Source organism: Pteropus medius, unplaced genomic scaffold (assembly GCF_902729225.1).
Source record: "Pteropus medius unplaced genomic scaffold, Ma_sr-lr_union100, whole genome shotgun sequence".
NCBI classification, from domain to species: domain Eukaryota; kingdom Metazoa; phylum Chordata; class Mammalia; order Chiroptera; family Pteropodidae; genus Pteropus; species Pteropus medius.
The window spans coordinates 523,019-546,708 of NW_024352837.1; the positions used below are offsets into that span (position 1 = coordinate 523,019).

The 23,690-nt window shown below is 60.8% G+C and overlaps 2 protein-coding genes and 1 long non-coding RNA gene across 10 annotated transcripts in view; 1 reads left to right on the forward strand and 2 right to left on the reverse strand.

The window, feature by feature from the left end:
• Positions 1–523: 523 nt before the first annotated feature.
• Positions 524–18,564, reverse strand: ARHGEF1 (Rho guanine nucleotide exchange factor 1). Of its 6 annotated transcripts, none has more exons than XM_039849978.1 (31): positions 18,406–18,564; positions 14,194–14,239; positions 14,024–14,107; positions 13,444–13,556; positions 11,522–11,620; positions 11,280–11,322; positions 10,825–11,071; positions 10,396–10,425; positions 10,077–10,176; positions 9,841–9,937; positions 9,717–9,752; positions 9,367–9,504; positions 8,594–8,699; positions 8,018–8,029; positions 7,371–7,538; positions 6,928–7,073; positions 5,425–5,571; positions 5,009–5,091; positions 4,715–4,840; positions 4,504–4,618; positions 4,277–4,377; positions 3,917–3,994; positions 3,662–3,737; positions 3,279–3,446; positions 2,608–2,695; positions 2,387–2,470; positions 2,009–2,076; positions 1,836–1,922; positions 1,341–1,504; positions 1,164–1,262; positions 524–894 (listed from the first exon to the last, which is right to left on the reverse strand). In XM_039849978.1, exons 4-30 carry the CDS (start codon positions 13,489–13,491, stop codon positions 1,179–1,181), a joined length of 2,739 nt encoding a protein of 912 aa, XP_039705912.1. In that variant the 5' UTR covers positions 13,492–13,556; positions 14,024–14,107; positions 14,194–14,239; positions 18,406–18,564; the 3' UTR covers positions 524–894; positions 1,164–1,178. The 6 variants fall into 6 exon arrangements, with proteins under 6 accessions (XP_039705912.1, XP_039705909.1, XP_039705910.1 ...); XM_039849975.1 differs by having other exon boundaries at positions 2,009–2,193; XM_039849976.1 differs by lacking the exon at positions 18,406–18,564 and adding an exon at positions 17,185–17,464 and having other exon boundaries at positions 2,009–2,193.
• Positions 17,669–23,690, forward strand: part of LOC120592376 (uncharacterized) — a 9,907-nt gene continuing 3,885 nt past the window's right edge. Inside the window, exon 1 of the long non-coding RNA XR_005650109.1 lies at positions 17,669–18,221. This is a non-coding gene — a long non-coding RNA (uncharacterized LOC120592376). The remainder of the gene's footprint in view (positions 18,222–23,690) is intronic.
• CD79A (CD79a molecule) overlaps positions 19,580–23,690 on the reverse strand; it is a 5,788-nt gene continuing 1,677 nt past the window's right edge. For 2 of the 3 annotated variants that reach the window (XM_039849986.1, XM_039849988.1), the window contains exons 2-5: positions 21,061–21,378; positions 20,752–20,870; positions 20,171–20,239; positions 19,580–20,039 (exon numbers count right to left, since the gene is read on the reverse strand). In XM_039849986.1, the coding sequence (XP_039705920.1) occupies positions 19,926–20,039; positions 20,171–20,239; positions 20,752–20,870; positions 21,061–21,378 (620 nt within the window). In that variant the 3' untranslated portion in view covers positions 19,580–19,925. Of the gene's footprint in view, positions 20,040–20,170; positions 20,240–20,751; positions 20,871–21,060; positions 21,379–22,858; positions 23,148–23,690 lie in introns of those variants that run through there. The other variant, XM_039849987.1, reaches the window with a different exon arrangement.

The window sequence follows — 23,690 nt, forward strand, 5'->3', positions numbered from 1 at the left end:
GGGGTCCCTGCCTGGCCCCACTCCCGAAGTGCAATACGGCGCCCAGCCTCCCCCACCCCGCCTGGCCCCCGTGCTGTGATCTGTGTTTGTGTGGCCGTGTGTCCCCTGTGCCGACACCCTCCCCATACAGGCCCCCTGGGGACAGGGAGCTCAGAGCAATAACCCCGCCCCCAGCCCCCACCCAGGAGGGCCCCCACTCCACACCAGCTCCCTATAAACCCCAACAGCCACGTCCAGAGAGTTTACTACACAAATAAAACAATGGAAAGGAGTGTGGATGTGGGGTGCCCAGCGTTGTGGGTGACCACGGCGCCCCGGGCGGGAGCTGGGAAGGGGTGTGTGGGGGTGTCTGGGAAGAAGTGTTAAAACACAGAATGAACGAACAACCGGAGAGAGGCGAGGCGGTGTGAGGACGCGGTGGACGCGGTGGACGCGGTGGACGCGGTGGACGCGGTGGACGCGGCGCGGCAGGGAGCGCTCCACATGCCACGCCAGGCCCGGCCCGGCCCGCACGACGCACACCTCTCCTTAGATAATATATATTAAAAAATAGACCTCCAATTCAGGGTATAAAAACAGAGCAAAGGCACTTGGGGTGGGGATGGGGGTGGAGGGGTGGCCTCCCCCTCCAAGGCAATACTGAGATGGCCCGGGAAATAGGGATCACTGTGGTGTCCCCTGGAATGAAGCCCTGAGTCCCCCAAGCAGAAGGCGGGAGGGAGAAAAGGACCAACGAGAGGTTTCGGGGAGGCAGCGGTCCAAGCTGGGACCCCCCGCTAGACGTGGCCCCAAGAGCCCAGTTCCTTGTCCCGGGGCCCTCGGGGTCGGAGATGCTGCAGCAGCTGTGCAGTGGTGGGGGGCTGGTCCTCAAGTCCTCTCCATCTTGCAGAAGGCCTGGGGGACGAGAAGGTGACAACGGAGAGATGGGGTGAGAGGAGACGGCATCGGGGAGGGTATAGCCAGGGAAAGAGGAGAGAAAGGGAGGGTGGGGAGAAAGAGCCCGGAATAGCCGGGGAAATAGAAACCGACAGAGACGGAGACATAGAAACCGACAGAGACGGAGACATGGGGACAGGAGGTCGATCAGGGAGGTTCAGAAAGACGCAGACCCGGGGAGAGACGGCTGGGGCTGTGGGGAGGGGAGCCCCGAGCCCTCCACTCACCTGCCTGGGGCAGCCTCAGGTACAGCCAGGCTGGGGAACAGTGTTCTCCCCAAGCTGAGACAGGACGAGGCGCAGGCGACAGAGCTCCTCCTCCACCTCCTGGTTGGGGGGCCATCCATGAGAGGGGTCCCCCCTACCCGTCCACCTCCTCCACCCCTCCCTGCCCCTGGCCACCACCTCCAGCTGTTTAACGGTCTCCTCCAGGCAGAGCAGCTCCTCTCGGATTTCCTGGGTCTGTGTGGGGTTCAAGGGGCCACCCCCTGGTACCCCATCCCCTTGGAGGGGAGGCCCCGCCCCGCTGTCTTCCTCCAAGGGGAACAGGAGCTGCTTGAGGGTCAGAACTAGCCGGGGACAAGGGGACAGAGTCAGAGGCAGGGCTGGGATGGGGTGTTCAGAGGGGGACAGGTGTGGGGCAACGTGCAGGAGAGGCCGGGGGCCTGCGGGTGGGGTGTGAAGGCGCAGGCCAGGCAGGCTGAACCTTGGGGTTAGCTGGGCCAGCAGATGGAAAATGCCGGAGGTGAGGCTGGGGCAGATCAGGCACCCTACAGGAGAGACGGGTCCAGGGAGAGGCTGGACTGAAGGTCAGAGGTCGGAAGCTGCAGGAGAAGAGGTGGGTCGCGGGGGTGCTGGTGCCCTTTTTCCGGCTGGGTGGCATCCCGCGGGTATGGCTACCTTTCTGAAGGGCCTTGGCAGAGAGCTGGCCCTCAGGGCCGGGCCTGCAGAAGGGCAGGAGAGCGCTGAGGGTTCTCTCGATCCGGCCTGGGTGGGGAGCAGGGAGGGTGCTCGGAACCTGCTCAGCTTCCCATGGACACCCCTGCCCCCACTCCACGTCCCCCCAGGCTTACCGTCAGCTGGGGGCATCTCTCGGCCACCGTTGCTGTTCTCGGAGCTGCTGAGCAGGGGTTCTCGAGTGCTGGGGGAAGTGCTGGGTGACCCCATACCCGTGGCCCCAAGGGGTGGCAGGGGCAGGGAGACAGAGAACTGGAGGTGGGGAGGTGGGGAGGTCCGGACACAGGGACAGGAGTCGAGGCTGGGAGATGGAGACAGAGAGGCTCGGCCAGTGGAGGACAGAGAAGCTCGGACAGGAGACAGATGGGCTGTGATGGGGTGGCACACACTCACGCATGCATGCATGCACACGCACGCGGATGGAGACGAGGCTAGAGCTCAGGTTCTGGGGACACGGGAAGCTGGCCCCGCCCCTGGCCCTCCCGTCCCCTCACCTTTGGTTGGGCCGAGACTTGGGGCGGGAGGCGGGGGCAGGGACTTTCAGGGATCCAGCTGTCTCAGTGATGAGGGCACACCAGCTGGGGAGACAGGCCAGCCCCTGGGCGGTCAGAGCCCCCAGACCCTGTGCCAGCGTCTCCCACCCTCGCCCTGTCCCAAGGGACTCGGAGGCCTGGGCCTCCTCCCCCACCAGTGTGTGGAACCCGGATCCCCTTACTTCTTCCGCTCCGACACGGTCTGTGCCACCAGCTCGTATATCTGAGCCTCCTGGTCCCAGGTAAAGATGACATAGAAGGCTTTGTGATCTGTAAGGGGAGAGAGTGGTGGGGTTGAGCCAGGGTAACCCCGACAAGTGTCCTCCCTGAACACCCATGAGAGGCTGGGGATGGCCCTCTCCCTGGTGGAGCCCCGGGGGCTCCTACACTCAATTTCCTCCTTCTTGTGTCACTGATACTCCCCAGGTTCCCTCATCCAGCCTTCCCTCTAACACCCCCACACCTAACTGGGCAACACATCTCCACCACCAGGCTCTGGGGCAGCATCCTGGAAACATGTATGCAAACCCTCATCACTGGGCTCCCAGCTTCCGCCCGTGCCCCCACAGTCCCCGAGCAGCAGTCAGGGCATCTTTACAAAACAGCGGGCTGCTCCTCTGCGCAAAAATCTGGGGCAGTTTCCCATCTCACTTAAGAAAATCCACAACCAGGCCTGGCCGCCCAGCCCTGCCCAGCTGGCGGCCCCTCCCATGGCCCTGCCTGAGGCCTGCTGAGCCTCCTGCTTTGCAGCCTCTGTGGCAGCCTCCCCATCGCCAGAATGAGTTCCCAGCTCTCGGGTCCTCTCCCCACTCCATGGGCAGCCATGCCCTGAGCCATGCCGGCCAGGCCTCACCGGTGGCCACCTCGCGGGTCATGGCGGAGGTGAGCCGCAGCACCGGTCGCAGCATGGTCTTGCCGTCAGGCGTGGGCGTCAGCGTCCGGCTGTGCAACTTGAGAAGTAGCCGCTCATCCTGGCGCTGGAGCAGAAGCAGCAGGTCATCCAGCAGGAGCACGTGCACCTCTGCAGGGGGCAGGGCTGCACTCAGCACCCGCCCAAGACGCCCAGGCCGCCTGAGCCCATGGCCCTGCTCAGCACCCCACCCGAGACCCCGCCCTGCTCAGCACTCCCACCTGAGCCCCAGCCCAGCTCAGCACCCCACCCGAGCCCCAGCTCAGCTCAGCACCCCACCTGAGCCCACCCGAGCCTGTGGCCCTGCTCGCTGCCCCGGCGCTTACCCACAGCCTTGTCCTTCGTCACCCGCCACGTCAGTGGGCCCTCGTGGACCAGCTTCTTCTTGGTGATGTCCAGGTTCTAGAGGCAGGAAGGATGACGGTTGGCACAGGGCAGGGGAGGGCGGGGATGACTGTGGGGTGCCTACTGCAGTTGGGGGTCAGAGTTCAGGGGCCTCTCTGGCTCCCTGGGTGCATTATGAGAGAATCATGGGCAGCAGGGCCAAGGGAAGGGGACAGAAGAGTGGGAGGGGCGGTCACCTTGAACTCGCTCAGCATAGGGTCACTGCTCTGCCGCAGGTAGGACAAGTCCAGGCGCCTCTGATAATCCTTGAGCCGCTGGAGCAAGGGAGAGAGTGTCACAGGGACAAGTTAAGGGCTGGGGCCGACCCACAAAGACCCCAAGGGCCAGAGTGCCAGGCCTGACCTCCGGTGACCCTGAGAGGGAGGAGCTGAGGCCTAGCTAATTCCCGGAAAGGCACTGACCCTGAGGGGGACAAGCGAAGGGCCAGGCCTGACCTCCAGAGAAGTGACACGAGACAGACAAGCTGGGGGTCAGGCTGACTCCCGCACACACGTGACCCGCTGGCTGCCCGGGGCCGGGACCACACGCAGGCTCACCAGCAGGTCCTCCATGTCCCGCACCGCTTGGTTGACGTGGTGCAGGATTTCCCGGCAGCACTCGGCTGCCAGCTCCACTTTCTCCCGTTCTGCGGGCTCTTCTGTGGGCAAGGGAGAGATCGACCGGTGAACCCCAACCCTGGATGCCACCAGTCTCCAAGGTGGGGGACACATGGCTGGCGGACACATGGCTGGTGGCCAGCGGGGGTAGGGCCGGCGGGGTGCACCTGTGTTCTGCCCGATGCTCTGCAGGAGCAGGGGGTACTTGGTCAGCCGCTGCATCTCCGTGGGGATCATGTCCTTCAGCTGCAGGCGGCGGCACCGAGGGCGGCTCTCGGCCTCCTGAGGGGACAGCCGAGCTGAGGTGGCCCCCTCTCGGGGCTGGGACACCAGCCCCTCCCCGCCGGGACCCAGGTCCCGGACGCCAGCCCACCTCACCTGCACAAAGGCGCAGAAACGAGGCTCCTTGCGCTGTTTGGCTTTGAGCTGCTCTAAAGCGAACGACTGGTGGCTGCAGAAGCGGGAGGAGATTTTCTGGAACCATTTGCCCTCGGCACCATCAAACTACAGCGAGATTCAGGCCAGGGAGGGGTCTCAGGTGGGAGTGGGAAAAGCAGAGCCCCACCCGGGGGTGGAAGCTGAGACGGGACGACAGGGCTGGGGGCCCAGAACCCTGGCTTCCAGGTCCCTGGCTGGGAGGAGGGGACGGGGGCCTGGGCTGGGCGCCCTCACCCGGGCCAGCAGCACATCTCCAATCTCCTTAATGAGGTAGCCACTGTCCTGCCTCCGTTTCATCAGGCGATCGAGGAACAGGGCTGTAGGGGGTGGTGAGGAAGGCGTGTGATCAGGTCCCGCAGGCTGCATGCACAGCCCGGCTGGGAGCTGGCGGGGCTGGGGCTGCAGGTGTGTCTCTCTGACCCTTGGGGCCGATGGGCCTGTCCCCCTATCATGCATGCACTCGCTGACGTGCCTCGTCCGGCCTAGAGTGTGAGCTCTGGGGATCTGAGGCGGGGTTGTCCCAAGTGCAGGAACAGAGGCTGCCAGTGATGGGTGCACGAGAACGTGTTGGGACCTAAGTCTAATTGCTGAGGCCTCTGAGGAGGGAGCCGGCCCTGGGGCGTGCAGTGGGGCCGCGGCCCTGCACTCACAATGCACCTCGATGAGCTCGTCCAGGCTGGGGAAGATGTTCTGAAGCTCTTCCAAGGAGAAGAAGCCCCCGTCCGCCATGGGCTGGTAGAAAAGGTCATGCAGCACCCGAAGCATGCGCACGTGGGCCGCCTCCGTCACCAGCAGCTCTGCGGGGTCACCAGGCAGGAGGCATGGTCGGGGAGGGTGCCAACTATGGGGCAGCCCAGAGGCAGGCTGGGGACAGGATGAGACAGCTCTCTCTGGGTGGAGTCATCCGCCCGATAGCCAGGGAGTATTCCTCGACCCACTGCCTCTCCTTTTTGGCAGTGGCACCAGCCACAATGACCAATGGTTCCAGTCTGCCCGGCACCGTTGGGCTTCCCAGGACATGGGGTTTTCAGTGCCCAAATGGGCAAAGTTCCAGGCGTACTGGGATAAGGCGGCCGCCCCACTGCCAGCAAGCTTGCAGCTGTGTTTGGTGTCTAACCGTCCAGCAAGTGTGTCAGCCCTGGTTTTGGGGACAATGACTCCCTCTGCACACAGGTTGATGGCCTCGGATCCAGGGGCTCTGTAAGTCCCCGGAGACCAAATGCACAGTTTTGTGTGTTACGCATATTTTTCTGGTGAGAGAACTTGCTATGCTGTCCAGTGTGGTAGCCGCTGGCCACACATAGCTCTTCAAATTTTAATTAAAATGGAATGAAACACAAATTTCAGTGGACTAATCCCATTTTAAGTGCTTAACAGCCATTATGTGGCTGGTGGTTACCCTGTTGGACAGTGCAAGCATCACACATTTCCATCATTCCAGAAGGTTCCACTGGAGAGCATGGCTTATGTTTTGATCATATCCTTAGAAGGATGTGTGACCCCCAAAGCATTCACCTATTGCCCTAAAAATTATAGATGAGTACTTTCTTTAAATAAACTTCCAAAGGAGCTTCTAAAAGCACCGACTTTTGCCAAATCCTCCACACGCACAAATTGAAATCGCAAAGAATCCAGACGGAAATGACGCTCCCATGATCTCTCCGCCCAGAAGCAAGCACTTTCCAAACTTTCCCCGGAGAAATCTCCCCCACAAACGGTCAAGGTCATGGTAACCACAGCAGGAGTATTCGAACGCTCTCTGTGCCCAGCACGGTGCTTAAACGCTTCACACGAATCATCTCGTCTTTGTGACAGTCTTTTGAGACGAGAACTATTACTACCGATGCTTCACAAACAGGGAGATAAAGGCTTAGGCTAGAGTTAAGACTTTACGTCCCGTTTCTGGCTCTTCACATCAGCGCTGTCCTGCACGACTAGAAATTCTTTGGAAATGTCACTTTGCCAGCAGCGTGCCTGGTCCAGAGTGGCTGTTCTACAATTTACGTAATAAATGACCCTCTGCCGTGACAGGCTGCCTTCGAACTCTGCGTGTTGTAAATAACACCGAGACGGGCATCTCCCTGCACCTGTCTGTCTTTGCTACAGCGGGACTCGGTCCTTGGCCACAGTGGGCTGGAGGGGGTGACACTCACCGCTGATGACCTCTTGTCGCTTCACCTGGCTCTTGGGCAGGCTGTGCAGGGTACCTGGGGGGACGAGCTCCCGCCAGCCCGGGGGCTCTTCCGGTTCCAGCTCTAGTCCAGACCGTCCCGGCTCCCCCTCATCTCCAGGCTCGGGGCTGTGGGACAGAGGCCTTGTTAGGGTCCCGGCTCGGGCCTCCTAGGGAGGACACTTGAACCCCTAGTTCCCACCTCCCTCTGTGGCCTGAGTATTCAGTGCCCCTAGGGTGGCCCATGCTGTAGATCAGCTCCCATGGTTTTTGAAAGAAGCATCCTACACTTTTCCTGTGACCACTGAAGGCCCTCAGTGACCTCGGCGTCTGATACTCAGTTCTTTGTGACTGTGGCAACAACCCCCCTCCATCCCCCGACCCTCCTGACTGACTCAGTGGTTGTGGGGCAGTGGACTGACGTACGTGGCTCGTCGGGCAGGGCCAAGCACGGCCGTGGCGGAGCTGGGGTCCATGTCCACGTCGCTCCGGGAGCGGCCCCCACCCCGGCCCTTAGCCCCGAGGCTGCCCCGGGAAGGCCGGCGGCGGTCACTCACCCGCAGGCTCTCCGAGCGCCCCAGACGCCCTGATAGCCTGGACCCCAAGGCAGAGGCCAGAACAAGCACAGAGACGGGGTAAGACCAGGACAGCGAGAGACGGGAGAGACCAGGACAGGGGCAGACAGAGACCAGGACAGGGACAGACAGGAACAGGGACAGATGGGGAGAGACCAGGACAAGGATCAAACATGCAACAGAAGAGAAGAGAGAGTCAGAAGGAGCGTGGGATCTAGGGGTGCTGGGGCAGTAGGGCGTGGTCAGGAGGGGAAGGGAACCCAGCATGGAGCACAGGACTGACCCCTCCCTTCCCTGAGGCAGGGGATGGGGGCAGAGCCAGGAGCTAGGGGTAAGAGAAGGGGCATTTTAATACTTAGCTCTTTGGCTGGAAGGGTGATGTCCCTACCCACCCCTTGCAGGATGAAGGAGAGTGGGTGGCCCATGGGGAGAGGGTAGGAGCTGGGAGAAATGGGGGAGGGGCTAGCCCTCCCCCCCACCCAGGGCCCAGGCACCCACCTTTTCCACCTTCTGGGGAGAGAGGGGCACAGGGTCAGAGGTGGACCCAGAGGGAACCCAAGTCACCTCCCCCACCCATAAAAGGGCCCCCAAAGCAGCTGCACAAGGACAGGCAGGGGACAGCCTGCCCCCCAACTGTGAGGGGGACAGGGCCCCCAGGCATGGAGCACAGAGGAGTGGGGGGCTAAGGGAAGGGGCACCGGGAGGCAGGAGCAAGGCACTGGCTGAGGCTTAAAAGAGGAGAGGGGGGGATGAAGAGGTGAAGGGGTGGAGGGAAAAGGGCCGGGAGGAGCTGAGGAGTGAAGGGCAGAGGAAAGGAGAGAGAGAAAGAGAGAAATAGGAGAAAAAATTATGAAAGGGAAGAAGAGGAAGAAGTAATGAAAGGAAATGAGAAAAGAGGAAGAGGAAGAAGGAAACAGAGAAGATGGGACGAGGGAGGAGCAGGGCAGACTGGAGGTGGCTCAGGAACAGCAGGTGCAAAAGGCAGCAACACCCCCAACACGCACCCTCCCTGCCTCGACTCCTGCGCCCAGCCTGCGCTCCCGCCTGTGCACAGCCTGCGCCCCACCCGCGCACCTCTCGGTGTCAGCGCCCTCCTCGGTGCTCTCCAGGGGAGCTGGGGCCTCCTGGCTGGGCGGGCCCTGCGGGGGTGGGTCCCCTAGCTCCAGTGGGGCATCAGTGCCTGTGGGGGGCAGGGGAAACAGGGCGAGCTGGGGGGGCCCCTGTGGCAGTGAGACCCCCACTCTGGGAGCCTCAGTTTCCTCTGCCATGGAGTGGGGGATGCGGGACTAAAGCCACCCAGTAGCTGCTCTGTACTTCCACGGGGGACGGACAGATGGAGAGACCGCAGAGGACAGCATGGTGGGCATACCCTGGGGGGAGACTGGGCGCTCTGCTCAGCGCCCCCACAGACATCTGTTCTCCCGACCCTTGACCAGGACTTGCAGGAAGAGGGCAAACCCAATTCACGGACGAGGCTCAGAGAGGGGAGTAACCGCCAAGATACAAGTGAGCCGCAGGGCTGGGCTATGAACCCCGGCCTGGCCAAGCAGCTGTCTGCGGTCCCAGGGGCTGGGGGCCACACGGGCCCTGTGAGGAGTGAGGTCAATGGGGCTGGTGGGCTCCCCCTCCACGGGGGGTGACTGGCAGTGTCCTCAAAGAGGCACCTGGGAAGTGAAGCCGTGTGGGCTGACGGGGAGTGTTGTCCTGGTGCCACTGCCAGGACAGAAGTTAGAGCCTGGGAGGGAAGCTGTGGAAATGGCAAACTGATAACACCGGTGACCAGGAGCAGGGAGGGACATGGTGGGGAGACCAAGGGGCGGTCTGGCCAGGGGACCCAATTAGCTCACCTGGTTCCCGGTCTGGGCTGTCCCCAGACAGAGGGTGCAGAGAAACTCCAGGGATGTCCTGCCCGGGGCCCCCAACGTTTCGGTCCCGGGAGGGCCCCCCTAGGCCCCCCTTCCGTTCTGTGAGGCCTGGCTTCTCAGCTGGGGAGACATTGAGGGACAAAGGAGAGAATCAGAGTCCAGCGACTCCCATCTACGACGGCCAGGGGGATCCAGGTGCTACACTCCAGCCCTGACTTCCCCGTCACCCAGGAGTCCGGACCCCAGCCCCCTCCTTCCTCAGACCAAGGAGACCCCCTCCTCCCCTCCTAGGTCCCCAGGATGGATGCTCTGGCTTCGGGACCATTCATTACCATCAGCCTCCCCTTTGAGGTGTCGAAAATCTGGGGCTGAAATGAGAGATGGGACGGATGAGACGGACAGGACCGTGGGGGGCGGTGTGGGGAAGTTGGGGTGGGTGGAGGCTGGGCACCTCACCCTGGGGCTCTCCCCGGTTCCAGCGGGCGGCATCCAGGAAGCTGCTCAGTCCTTTCTTGGTCTTAGTCGGCTCGTCTGACCGCCGGTTCCCCATCACCTGCAGGGCAGAGGGGAAGGCGAGAGGGGACTCGGCACTTCTGAGCCAGCAACATAGAGGGATTGCACCCCAGGGGCCCAGAGTCTCCGGGCACCCCATAGGAGAGGAAAGGGCCAGGTTTGGGTACTCGGGGAAGCACCTTTTTTCGGAAGAAATTCCTCCCTGACTTTTTGTCCCCACTCTTTGTCCGCACGCCAAGGTGACGCATGTACAGGCTGATGGCGTTGACCACAGCGGCACTGTGAGGAGGGGGCGAATGTGCACACTGCGCCCCACGGCCCTGCCCTCCCAGATCGCGTCCCACCCCAACCCCACAACCACTTCCTGCAGTGATTCCGAGGACGAGGGAGAGGGCCCCAGGGGACAGGGGTTCTCGTCCACACCCCGGCCCCCCACGCCTCCTCCCTCAGGCCCAGGAGACTGAACGCCCGTCCTGCTGTCTTCTCCGCTTCCATCACCTCTTTTCTTCGTCGGCAGAGATAGTGTGTCTGCAAAGAGAAGGAAGTTTGTGGCGGACTTGCTGAGCCGGAGGTCCCTGTCCACCCAGCACAAGTATCTGGGTAGGGACAGGAGAGAGGAGAGGCAGAGAGGGGGACTGCTGAAGCCACCGGGGAGGACCATGGCGGGGAGGGGAGGACTGCGGTGACAAGGACAGGACCCAAGCACCAGGCCTGAACACAGGCCTTGGAGAGACCTGGAAACTGGGAGGGACCCCAAAGCTGGGAAGGGAAGACGAAAAACCAGATCGACTAACATGCCAGCGACAGAGGACCCGGCAGCCAGGGGAAGATCCTAAGGAATGAACCGTGATGCCGGACAGGGAGCCCTGACCTGGCCAGGGCAGCAGAGGGCACCCCAGCAGCTGGGGAGGGGCTGGCCCTACTCACTGCATCTCTTCCAGGTGGGCCAGCAGCCGCTCGGCCACGAGCCGCTCCCGGGCTTCAAAGCCGGCTCGGTCGCGCCCCCCCCAGGCCTCCAGCTGGGACAGCTCTTGCTCCCAGGGCGTCATGCCCATGAGCCGCTTGGAGCGGAAGTCCTCCAGCTGCCGGCTGACGGCCGCCTGCTGGCTCTGCACCACCTCCTGCACGAACTGCCGCTGGCTGTCCTCGGAGAGGAGGTCGGGCCGCGTGCGGTCTGCAGGGACATGGGCAAGGGCTGGGGGGCCAGTTTCCTGGGCCCCCGCTCCCCATCCGCCCCGGGACCCCAACAGCCACGCGTTGTTGGGCTGCCGAGGCAGAAAGGAGGAAGGAAGGAGTCTTCACTGTCCAGGGAGCATGGGCATGCGGCCTGGTCCCTGCCAGAGACCCCTCCTTCATCCTGCAGCCCCCCCTCCTCTCCTTACCAAGTTCAAAGGCGACTGTGGGAGGGACCGGCACCCGCAGAACCTGCTCAGGAGAGAGGAGGGAGTGAAGGGGAGAACGCGGCAGTGCTGGGCTAGCAGCCGAGGTGCCCCTGGTGGCCTGAGGGGAGGGGGCGGTGGAGGAAGGGCCAGGCCACCCTGCACAGGGCGGGGTTTGGGAGGTGCAGGGTGGCTCTCCAGGCAAGGGCAGGGGGGTACTGGGGCCCCTCCAAGGTGTCTCTCACCGCGGTCTTCTCCAGGAAGCTGTGGTAGAAGTCCAGGAAGGCCTTCTTGGCCTCCTTGGGGCCCAGTGAGCCCAGCATGTCCGCGTGCAAGCAGCAGAGCTAAGGAGACACAGTGTGACCTCGCTGTCACCCACGAAACCGCACTTCCCCTCGGAAAGCCCTGGGGCTCAAATCCTCCAGAACTGTGCCCCACCCTGCCTCTCTCACGGCCTCCCTGGGGCCGCCCTACGCACTCGCCAAGTTTCGTCCTGTGGGATGGCTCTCTGTGGCTCAGTCTCCCCCTTGCTGCTGCCGCGACCACCAGCCACACAGGGACTGGTGTATTCCAGGCGCGCGCTAAACCCTTACCTTGCGCCTGTTTCGCTCATGGGGCACTGTTATCCCATTGCACAGATAGGAAACCTGAGCTCAAGAAGTTTGCTCAAGGTCGCACAGCTAGTGAGCTGGGACCGGACCCCAGGCATCCCGTCTGCACCACACTCTACTGCCTAGAAAGCCCGTGAGCAACTTGAAGGGTAGTCTTCGGGGGGCATGGGTAAATAGGTGAACAAGTGGGGCTCATTCATTCATTCATTCATTCATTCATCAAGCACTTGCTGGGACCGCCTGTGTGCCAGCTGTGCTGGGTACGCTGGTGATGCCCTGGGGACTCCAAGCTGTCCTGGATCCTGGGGGACTCTTGTCAGGTGAGGGACATGTTCTCAGTGTGCTAAGGACTCAGCCCACTGGGGGTGGGACTTGGTTTCTGCACCCTAAACACTTTCGACGAATCTATGTCCCATTCTCCCCCAAGCAAAACTCCATGAGGGGCCACCGGGGAGCAGCGCAGGAGACCACGACTACTCCTTGGGTGCCCCCCCAGCCGATGAGGTGAGGGAGCAGCATGAGGACAAACCTCCAAACGCTGGGGGGGACACGGGGTCACTCAGTCAAGCCCCTGGCCCTTGCAGGAAGGACACGGCAGTCAGTACCATCCCTGGGCTGAGTCCCAGGAGCTCGAGTTCTAGAAACTCCCAGGCTGAGGAGGGGGACCCCTTGCTCGGAGGGCCAGAGCCTCCATGTACCAGAAAAGGGGATGCCACTTCCCTGGAGAGAAGGCATTTCCTGATCTCCTGCCGGTTTCCACAGCTTCGATGTCAACCAGAGCCCCTTCTTTCTGCACCCCAGCTCCCTCCCTGGAATCTCAATCAGTCTCCTTCTCTTTGTGGGGATGCGCCATGCATTTCCAATACGGCCCGGTGCCCTGGGCTAACCCTGCTGGAGGCCTGTGCGGGGCTTCTTGGGATGGGACCCTTGTCCGTGGGGCCCCGCCTCCGGCCAGTGCTGTAGCTTCTTCCTTCCTACATCACCTGCTGGGTTCCCTAGACTCTGCAGGTGTTTCTCACAGCTCTGCATCTGCCCCTCCCAGGTGTTTCCCGCCTAATACAGGTTTCTGGGTCATCGATTACGTTCTCCTGGCCCTGTGGGATGCCCGTGGTGGTTTCCCATCTCTGGATCGGGGCCTTCTGTGATGCTTAGATCCAGAAAGGCTAATGGGCTTCTCCCAAGCACCAGCCCCGAATGACCTGCCGAAGTCACAGAGAGGAACTGGTTTCCAGTCCGTGGGAAAAGGTGCTGTCCCTGATGCGTGATGCTGCCACAGGCACAGGAGGCAGTGGGGGCCCCGTTCCGGCCGGGGTTCTGGATTCTCAGTTGCCCCCTGCACGACCCGCACACGCTGCTCACGCGTCCACACGGGGCACCTGCAATCTTGCCTGGGTCACATGGTGGTCCCTCTGGCTTTCTAGGTCTAGATTTGCATTCTAGATCTGTTTTCCAGACCCTCCTGGCCCATCTTCACGGGTCTAACGCACTGACCGAACTGACAGCTCTGGCTTGGCCCAGCCCCACCCCTCCCTGTGCCCACCCAGTCCCGCCCTCACCAGGGGTCCTGGCTCGAACTGCAGGGCCACGTGCTGCAGGAAGGCCATGAGGTGGGCCGGGCGGCGCTTCACCTGCTCCAGACTCTGGAACTGGCTGTTTTGTTCTTCTGCATCTGGGGGTGGGGATGGGGTGAGTGGGGAGCAGAAGAGGGGCCTTGGGCTTGACCCTCCTTCCTGGCATTTCCCGCTGGAGCCAAGCTGGGGGCAGGGGGGTGATGACCGAGTCTGTGCTGTAACAGTGGCAGCTGGGCAGGTGTGAGGGAACACGGAGAAGACTCAGTGTTCTAATGAGGGGTGACGAGGACAGAAATTAGGAGACAGAATGGGGATCTGTGCTATAACTGGGAGGTGGCGATAAAAATTGGGGTTAGAGTAAAAAGGGTGGGATCAAGGATGGGGTGGGGAGGGGTGCGGGAGGAGGGACCACGAAGGTAAGAGACGGGCAGTGGGAGGACACGGGGGCAGCGTCTGTGGATGGAGATCAGACCTAAGGTGGGAGGGGACGCTGAGGATGGGATTTGAGGGGCTGGGGCCTCAGGGAGACTGGGACGGAAGCTTCTCCACCCCGTCTCCCCCTCACCGTCTCCAGTTCGTTCTCGAAATCCTCGTCCTCAGCCCCAATGATGCTGAGGGGCAGCAGGCCAGACCGCGGGGGCCCTAGGGCCTGTGGGAGGGGGACCGGCTTCAGCCCGCAGTGCTCCCCACCTCACAGCCCCCCAGTCCGCTCACCCCTTGGCTCTCTCCACTCACCGCCCCTCGGGCCACGACGTCGTCTGCCTCCATGGGCTCTGCAGGGCTGGGGGAAGAGGAGGGGCCGTGGTTAGGGGGTGGGAAGAGGTGGCACAGGGCGGTTACTCACAGATTCCTGGCGCAGGTGTGAAGGTGAGTAAACAGCCTTCCCCTATGCAGGCCTCCCGCAGCTCAATGGGGCCTCTGTGTGGCGACAAAGAGCCCTTCAGAGGCCAGCCAGGGCGGGGAGCCCAAGGACAGGGAGCCTTGTTTGGGGGGGTGGCGTGGAGTTGGAGGCTCAGGAGCCTGGGTCCATGAGAGAGCTATGGCTGTGGGAGCCTGTGGGATGTTTGATCCCACCAGTGAGGGGCCAGTCTGGGCTCCAGAGTTTGAGGGAGGAGGGGCTGGGGACCAGCAGAGCTGGGAAAGTTAAAGTGGAGGTAGGAGGGAGCTAGCTGGGGTGTGTGGGGGCTCTCCTCTGATCTGTGATAGGCTTGGGGAGGATGTTGCCTCTGAACCCACCAGCCCCACTTCCTGTGACAGGAAATCATAATGGCAACCCCCCAACCCCCAACTTTCTCCACATAAGAAAACAAAACTTTGAACCCTCCTCCCTCAGGGACCTAGAGTCCACAGACCCACAAGTTCTTTCCCTCAGGGACCTGGTGTCTTTCTGGCTTCCAGACCCAGAAAACAAGGAACGGTCCTCGGCCAGCTCATTCCCAAGGTGTGTCCGTCCCCTCCTATGTCCGTCTGTCTTGCCGGCTCTCCTTTCCCCAGCCAGCAATGTCTGGCTGTCTTCGCCTTTCTTCTCCCAGTTTCCTCATTTCCTACCCCTTCCTTCAGACCTGCCTCATTTTCCCCACTCTCTCTGCCTCCCCACCCTCCTCTTCTCCCCCTCAGCCATCTCCACCCCACCCCACTTCTGCTGCTCCCTGTCTTTCCCCGCGTCTCTCTCGTCTCTGCTTCAGCCACTGTTCGTTCCTGCGCCTCGCTGAGCTGCTGTCTCTCATCTCTCCCACCATTCCCCTTAGCGTCTCCACTTCTCCCCGCATCTTCCCACTGACATCTTCTGTGTCCTTAATTAGTCTGACTAATGCCACGCAAGCCCGTGTCAGGCAGGAAGAGCTGTGGAAACAGGGGTGGGGTGTACCAGTGGGGGTGGGGCACTCCCCACAGCCCAGAGCTATTTATAACCCTCGTCTCCTGAGACCCACCCTTCTCCCTCTTCCACAGGCCTCCTCCCTAGCACTCAATAAATGGTAGCTATGACTTTGATTATGATCATTAAACAATGATGCTTTCTGGAGTGTCCAAATGCCATCCCATGGGTTCACCCGAGCAGGCATCATTTTCGTTCTTTTCCATAAGGGTATTTGTCCAACATCCGAGCTTGAGTAATTTAAGATTTGAGCATTGCTAAATGTTCACATAAATAAATTTGCAAACCAAGGCAGGAAAATAACAGTAATTATTTATTATGCATGCTAAACTTACACAGCACTTACAGGGTGCCAGGCATTGCTCTGAGTGCTTCTCACACAGTAACTCGCTTAACCCTCACAACCACAAGCACTCCATGCTATTGTTATTCCCATCAAAGATGGAAAACCTTCACCAGGCCGCCAGCTGAAACTTCTGGGCTGGAAAATATGACTATGCTCACTCCACTTAAGGGGGGGACAGGTTAAACAGGGGCAGGGAGATTCCAAGAGGGCACAAGAGAGGTCACATGTTATCTGAGCGAATGCTCAGTGCCAGGCAGGCCCTAAATCATGCACATGATGTGTATAATCTCCATTATTCCTCATCACAATAATAAGAAATAACAGCTAACACTCACTGTGCACTAAGTGTCATCAAGTATGTGCCAGGCACAGCATTACTGCTTTATAGATATCAATTAATTTAATCCTCTTGGTGACCTCATGAGGTATTATCATCCCCATTTTACAGAGGAGAAAACTGAGGCACAGCTCATAAGGAACAGAACCAGGATTCAGACTCAAGTGGTCTGGCTTCAGATTTTAACTACCAAAATATGCTGTTTTAGAGTATGGGGAACCCCTTCCCCGACCTTAGGAAACTAAAATCTGGACCCAAACTGAGACACATCAGGTCTCCTTATGGGGCCTGGGAAAGTCAGGGGTTTGTGGGCACTGTGGCCTGGGCAGGAATGCGGGTTGGACTCAGCTGCTCCGTACAGGCTTGGGGCCCAGAGAGGGTGGGGGGAGGGTTTGGCCACTTAGGAGATTGGGGCTGCCAAAAAGGCTGGGGAATTATAGATTGCAGCTGTCAGATGGATCTATAGGCAACTGACAAGGCCTGAGGTCCAGCAGAGGGGGTGCTGTGTGCATGGGCTGACAGGGGTAAGGGCAGATTTAGGGGTGAGGATCCTAGAGCAAAGCGGGCAGGTCAGGGGGACAACATGGACACCAGGGTTCTATGCAGGGCTGAGTCGTTAAGATATGAAGTGGATGATCCTGGTCTCCGAGAACCTCTGGGAACCTTAAAGAACCTAAAATACAGAGCAGTTAGGGGGAGTCCATAAGGGGCCCTTGGAATGTATAAGGCTCCAGATTCTATCTGACACATGGTGGGTTTACAAGGATCATGGGGTCACACATGATCATGAAACCAAAGGGAAAGTAGACAGTCTATGGGACCTCTGGAGACTTAAAAGGGGACCAGAATTCTATGGGGGCGTGTGGCGGTCTCTAGACACTATCTACAGGGCCCTAGATTCTAAGGGATGCTACTGGTAGATGGAGATCCCACATCTGTAAGGATCCAGATCGTCACAGAGGGCTAGCAGAAACCTGGCGGGGTCTGTAGGACCTTGTAATCTGCATGGAACGTGGAGAGTCGACACAAGTCCCCAAATCTACATGGGACGTGGCGGGTCTACGCGGGCCCCAAATCCTACAGAGGACGTGGCGGTATGCACAGCCAAGGATGCTGAGGCGGACGTGGAGTCAGGGTCTGACGCCTGCCGGGGGCCGCGTCCCTCACCTGCTCCGGGGTCAGAGGAGAAGCCACCGCAGCTGCCAGTACCGAAGCCTCCACGCGCCGGCTCTGGGCTTCCCCATCCCCGCCTCCGAGTCGCTCTAGCTGCCCCAGAGGCCGCCTCTGAGTCCAGCTCCACTCCTCCCGCCAGCCGCTCTAGCCCAGCTTCTGTGAGGCGACTCTACTCCTCCTGCCGGCCGCTCTAGCTCTCCACCGCGCCACGCTGGCCAGATAGGGCCGCTCTGGCCTGCCTTGGAGGGCTGGCGTTTCCGTATCTCGACTGCTCCCGTTACACCCCTGGGCCCCGCCCCCTGCCCCGGTCCCCCGCCTTGACCCAAGGTGAGGAAGGTTCCAGCCCCCGATCCGGGACTCATCTGATACCTTGGACTCACCTCCTTAGTTCTATTAGTTCCCAGACTGGGCTCCCCGCCCTATCTCGCCTCCCTAACTCGTGGACCAGTTGAATTCCCCAGGCTCGTACATGAATTCTCTTCGAATCCCCCATCCCCCGCCCCCCGCCCTCACCCGGGCATATTTTCCGCTGGGGCTGGAGAGCAAAAATCCTGGGTTCAAGGGTACCTTTCCCTCTGACATGCGCTGTAAACTGGAATAAGCAATTCACTTCTTTCCAAGCCTCAGTCTTCCCATCTCTACAATGGGGGAGGACCATCGGCTCTGTCCCCTACAACCGAGCTCTGGGGTATGGTTAATGGCCCGGGAAAAAGAGCTTCCCACAAATGCTTTCCAACGCGCTCTGCGACTTTTAGCTTCACAGCGGCCTACGACGTTAACTGTCGTTTTTCTTTTTAGGTGGCCCTAAAGCATGCGGGGTTGGAGGACGGCGTTTAGTGGAAAGCGGCTGCGAGTTCACATCCCAAGTGCACTCGGTCTCACGACGTGTGTGCCCTGGGACCAGTTGGTTCTGCTCCCCGGGCCTCAGTTTCCCCACCCGTACAATGGGAGCGATCATCCGTCTCCGTGGACAGTTGGAGGCCTCGTCCCCGGCCTCGCACGCCTCACCCCACCTACTGGCCACTCTTCAGGTATTGGATCTCTCTTTGCCCCCTTTGACAGATGGGAAAACTGAGGCCCAGGGAGGGGCAGCGTCTGGCTCAGGGGTGCTCCGAGGAGGCCCCTCCACTGCCGGCAGCGCCCCAGTCCCCTCCCTCCTCCTCCCACTTCCCCAGGCAGCGGGGAGGAGGCCGGGCGGGGCCACGGACGGAGTACCTGGTGTCCGTGCGGGGAGGTGACCGGCGGGGCGCCCGAGGTCGGGCTCGGCGATCCCGGGCCCTGTGTCCCGGCTCCCGCTTCCTGGCTCTGGCGGGGCAGGAAGTCGGGGCGTTTTTCCGGAGGCCCCCGCCCCGCCGCCCCTCCCCGCTTCCTGCCGGCGCCCCGCGCCCGCCCGGCACCTCTGCTTCCTTCCCCTTCTCGCGGCCCGCCAGGCCCCTCCCTTCCCCGCTCAGCCCGGGACCCGCGGGCACCGGCCCGGCCCCGCCCTGACCCCGCCCGACCCCTCCCGCCGGGTCCGGCGCGCGGTCCGCGGTCCGCGGCGCGCGGCGATGCCACCGCCTCCCGGCGGGGCTGGGGGCGAGTCCCATCCCGCGTCCGCCCGCGTCTGCGCGGCAGCCTCCCCGCTCTCCGTCTCTGTGTGTCTCTCGGTCTTCCTCTTTCTCCGCCTCGCTGTATTTCTGTCCGTGTCCCTCTCTCTGTCTCTTTCGCCCCCTTTCAAAGTTGGGGTCTTTCCCTCCCGCTCCCCGTTGTCCCTCTTTTTCGCGGTCGCTTTCTCCCTCGGAGCGCTTCTCTTCCCATCTCTGCGTCTCTGCATCGCCACCTCAGTCATTTCCCCACGTCCCGCTTTGCCTGGAGTCTCAGGGGTCAGCCTCTCTCTGTCCTAATTTCTGCGGAATCGTCTTTCTTTTCTCTCTCGTCTCTCCGTCCTTATCTTTCTGCCTCAGTCTTTCTCTCCTCTCTATCTCAGAAACTCTGCATCTCTGTGCATCTCTGTCATTGACCGTGGGTCTCCCCTACCGTCCCCAAGTTAAGGCCACAGACTCTCCAAATCCCCCCCGCCAAAAATCCACTCGCGGAGAACAGGTGTGGCCACAGTAGAATTTGGTACCAGTGTCACCAGACAATCCTCTGTGATTCTGGAATTTAGATACGCATAAATAATTCTGGTCACCTCGATTCCCTCCTTGTGTATCCCCCATATTCAGGGAAGACATGGCCTGCCACAGAACCCTCCCTAAGGCACTTCCTGTTTCTCTCAGGGGTCAGCCAAGACTGGCCACTTGGTCCCAGGTGTGGGTTTGAGGGAGGAAGGGGCTGCGTGCCTGGACTCCTGGGTCCCATGGGAGGAGGGTAGGCGGTCTCCATGAGATCCATGATTGCTGCCAAGGTCTGCAATGGGGAAGGATTTATTATCACTAAGTGGCCATGACAGAGCAGGGAGGGGGGAGGCGACACTAACGAGGCTGCTACAATCAGCTCCCCTAGAGGCAGCGATTAAGGGCTCATTACCGGCTGGCTGGGTGGGTGGGAGCCAGGGAAAGGCAGCAGGGGGAGGACCGAGTTAGGGTGTGTGCCAGACATGAGGACAGTGCAGAGGGAAGAAGAACAGACACTCCCAAGGGGGAAGGCAGTGCGGGACACTCCCAGGAAAGATTGTGAAAAGAGCTGGTTCTAGGGGGCGGGAGAGACACGGGAGTTGGGAGGACAGCAGGCAGGGGCAGCCCAGCTGGTCACGGTCACGGCTTCTCCAGCTGGACATCTCCGATGTGGAGGCTCCCCACGTCCTGGTAGGTGCCCTGGAGGCCCCGGGAGATGTCCTCGTACATGGAGCAGTCATCGAGGTTCAGGCCCTGGGGCGCAAACAGAGTGGTGGGCCTCGGTGCCCGGATGCCTGAGTCCCTGCCCCCAGCCAACCCCGTGAGGACCCCCCATGAGCCCCTCAAAGGCACCTGCCCCTAACTCATCCCCACCCTTCACTCACCTCATAAAGATTTTCATCTTCATAGTCATCCTGGGCGTCTATTCCAAACTTCACATTCTGCCATCGTTTCTGCGGGGGGGTGGGGTGCACATGGGGAGACCATATGTTTTCACGCCCTCCTGGATGCCAGGAAGTGCTCTACCAGAGTGAGTAAGGGGCGTGCCCAGAGCCACATGTTGAGTAAGTGGCCGGTCTCTGGGTCCTTTTGGCTGTCTCCACTGCCTAATAGCTATAGAGGCCGGTGCACTCGGAGACTCTGGGAGGACCCCAGCCCCCATCTTCCCTGGTCTTGGCTGCATCTGGAGGGCCACAGCACTCCTGGGTTGGGGGACAGTAAAGCACTCTTGGCGGGGGAGGCACCCCAGGGGAGGGTTTGGAGTGAGAACATCCCCTGAGAAGGGCAGTGAAGACAGCCCTGAGGGGAGGGAGACCTAGTTAGGATGCCCCCCTCCCAGCACCATTTAAAATCCTGTCACTGTATTAATTAGTTTAGGCCCCGTGGCCCCTGTGAGGTGGGTGCTGTTGTTCCCCCAAGTTTTAGGTGGGGACCCTCAGACTTGGCCCTGGTCCTGGTGGCTTACCCTGAACAGCAGCAGTGTCCCGGGCACCACGGCACAGAACAGCAGGATAATCCCTTCGGCTGTGATGATGTTGTTCTTGGTGCCCTCCCCCATGTTCAGGAAGGGTCTGGGGTATGGCTCTGTGAGGGGGGCGGTGCAGCTCAGAGCCCTGGCACCCCATTCCACCCCCAGCAAGGCCCTGCTGACCCCCCCATCCCCCGCCCCGACCCTGCTCCGCAGGCACTGGCTCCATCCCCACTTTCTGGACAGGAAGTCGAGAGGCCCCAGCTGCAGGGTGGTGGGGCCCTGGAGCCAGGACGGGGCACTCACCACGCACGAGGAGGTAGGTGCCACAGGATTGTACGCTCCTGTTACCATAGTGGACTTTGCACCTGTACATGCCCACGTGGGTCTTGTTCACTGACGGGATGGTCATCTCACCCGTGGGGCCCTGGCCCTCGCCCTCGTACTGAGGTGGCCACGTGTGGGTGTAGTTGCCGTGGAGAATGCGCCACCATGTGATATTGGTATGGCTGCTGGGTTTGCTGCTATTGTGCAGGCACGGGAGGCGGGCCTCATCCCCCAAGATCACGACCATTGATGGCGGGTCCCAGTGGTCAGGGACCGGCAGGGTCTTGTCCTTGGTGCCTGTGGAGAGGTGGATGGGTCAGGGACTTTGGAGGGGACACAGGACCCCCTGCAGCTGCAGTGCTCCTGGGTGTGTGTGGGAGGCGTAGGAGGACACTCCTGGGGAGGAAAGGAAGGGGTGGGGCAGAGGACACCGGTGTTGGGAGGGGAAGGGGGGGGTTACCTAGGGGAGGAGAAAGAAAACACACCTCGTGGGGAGGAGGACATCCTGGAGGAGGAGAGTAAGACACCTAGGGTGCTGACACACCTGGGGGTCCCCGCTCTTCTCTCCAGTGCCACCTCTTGCCACCCTCCCCGCACCCACTCTGTGCTTTGGCCCCACTGAACTCGCTAGTGTTTGGATACTTGGTCCCCTGGTGCCAGACTGCCCAGGCAGCTCCTTCCAGAGTCAGTTTGGGCGTCACCTCCTCCCGAGGGCCTTCCTGCTGTAGTCTCCCAGCCCAGCCCGGCCCTGCACCTGGCACTTTATCTTGTATAATCATCACAGAACCCTTAGAAGTAGGTTCTCTTGTTATCCCATTTTTCAGATGGGACAGCAGAGGCCCAGGGCCGCAGGAATGGCTGGGGGTTCTAACCCCAGGCCCCCTGGGGCTCCTTCTGTCAGTCTTTGGGTCTGCCTTGTCCTGTGTTTCTGAGCCTGCCCCTCATTCTCTGTGACTTGCATGTGTGGACCTGGGGGTCAGGGGGGAGTTCAGTCCTCGGTCTGAGCTGGGGGGGTCAGAGTGGGGCTTAGCAGGGTGGGTGGCTAGAGGGACCCGGGGCAGCCCAGCCTGGCTGCTCCGAATGCCCCAGCTTTCAGTGCCCTGGCCAGTCTGCAGGCTGATCTGCCTCTTCTGGAGGGGAAAGGAGGGAGGTAAGGAAGAGAGGAGGAAGAGGTAGGGGTAGAGGGAGCAGCTTCAGGGGCAGGGCTCCAGTCCCCACTCCACTGTAACCTTGAGTGACCAGCAGCCTCTCTGACTCCTTGGTCAAACAGATGGTCACAGCTCTGCCAGCTGGCATTGCTGGGGGAGGGCGGGGTGGGTGGTGTCATGAGGCTCCCCTCCCCCAGCACTGAGAAGGGGCTCCCTGTGAGAGGTGTGTTGGGAGCGTGGGGGCTGACTGAGGTTCGAGGCAGAGAAAGAAAGGTTTTTCTTCCTTCTGAAGCTGAGCACTCCCCCAAGTCCCCTGCTACCCCCAGCTCTGAAGCTTAGTCAAGGGCAATCTTAGTTCCTTATTTTGACCTGTGGGGATGAGAGAGTGAGGAAGGCACCTCCCTCCATGGGGCTGTGGATGCCCCTTCAATGTCACCGAGTCCCCTCCGGCCTCCCCTAGGCCTGCTTGAAACAGTCAAGCAGACAGATGCAGTTTCTACCAGGGCCTTTCCCAGCTCCCCTCCTGGCTCTTCTCTCCTCCCTCTTGATGCCCTTCCCCCTGCCTGTGCCCTCTCTGTAGCCTCCCCAGTCACCCCCCGCCTCATCGCAGCACCTGCTCAGCCACGTACCCAGGCCAGTACCCAGGCCAACGGCCTCAAGCAAGACGAAGAAGACAACGGCAGGCCGAGCTTGAAGGAGTCTGGCACCACCAGGCATCTTCTCCCAGCGGGTTGGTGGGTCTGGCTGGCAGCAGTCGTGGGGTACCAGATCCCACCTCGTTGGGCCCCAAACTCCACCCCACTTCCTGCTCGGCCCTGCCGGAGATGGGCTCCGCTGGCCCCACTGCTGGGCCCTTGGGCTGTCAGTCTAGGGGGTGGCCCCTGCCAGTGTGCTTCAGGATGTGAGTGGGGAGGAACTGTTCCTTGCACCTGTGGTGGCCACAAATCCCCTGGGGGGAGCTTGTTTGGTTGAGGAGAAGAGGCTAGTTCAAGGCCTGATTTGTCACTGGCAAGCTCTGGGATGAAAGCCTGAAAGAGCCAGAGTTTGGGGTGCCCGCTGCACGAAGGCTGTCAGGGTTGTGACTCTGAGCTTGGTCTTTGCCCCTTACTGGCCTTGGGAAAAACTCGTTCCCTGTCTGAGTCTCTGTGTCCTCACCTTGTGGGGTCGGAAACAGGAATTTAAAGGGGTCGTGTATGCACAGCACTGAACACAGCACCCGGCACGGAGTAGGTGCTTAGTAAATGTTGGCTGCTATTAATGCTCACGAGGAACACATGAGGCCAGCTGACCAGCTTTGTGACTAAGATGACTAAGTGGTGGCTTCTCTTTTTAAGTCCTGGCATTTTTAATCCAAGAGACAAGGATAAGAATATCTCCCTGGTGTTCTGACTCGAGATGACGTTCCTGGCACCTAAGGAATTATAAGCACGATGGGCTCTTTCTTGGTGTTCTTTCATTTCA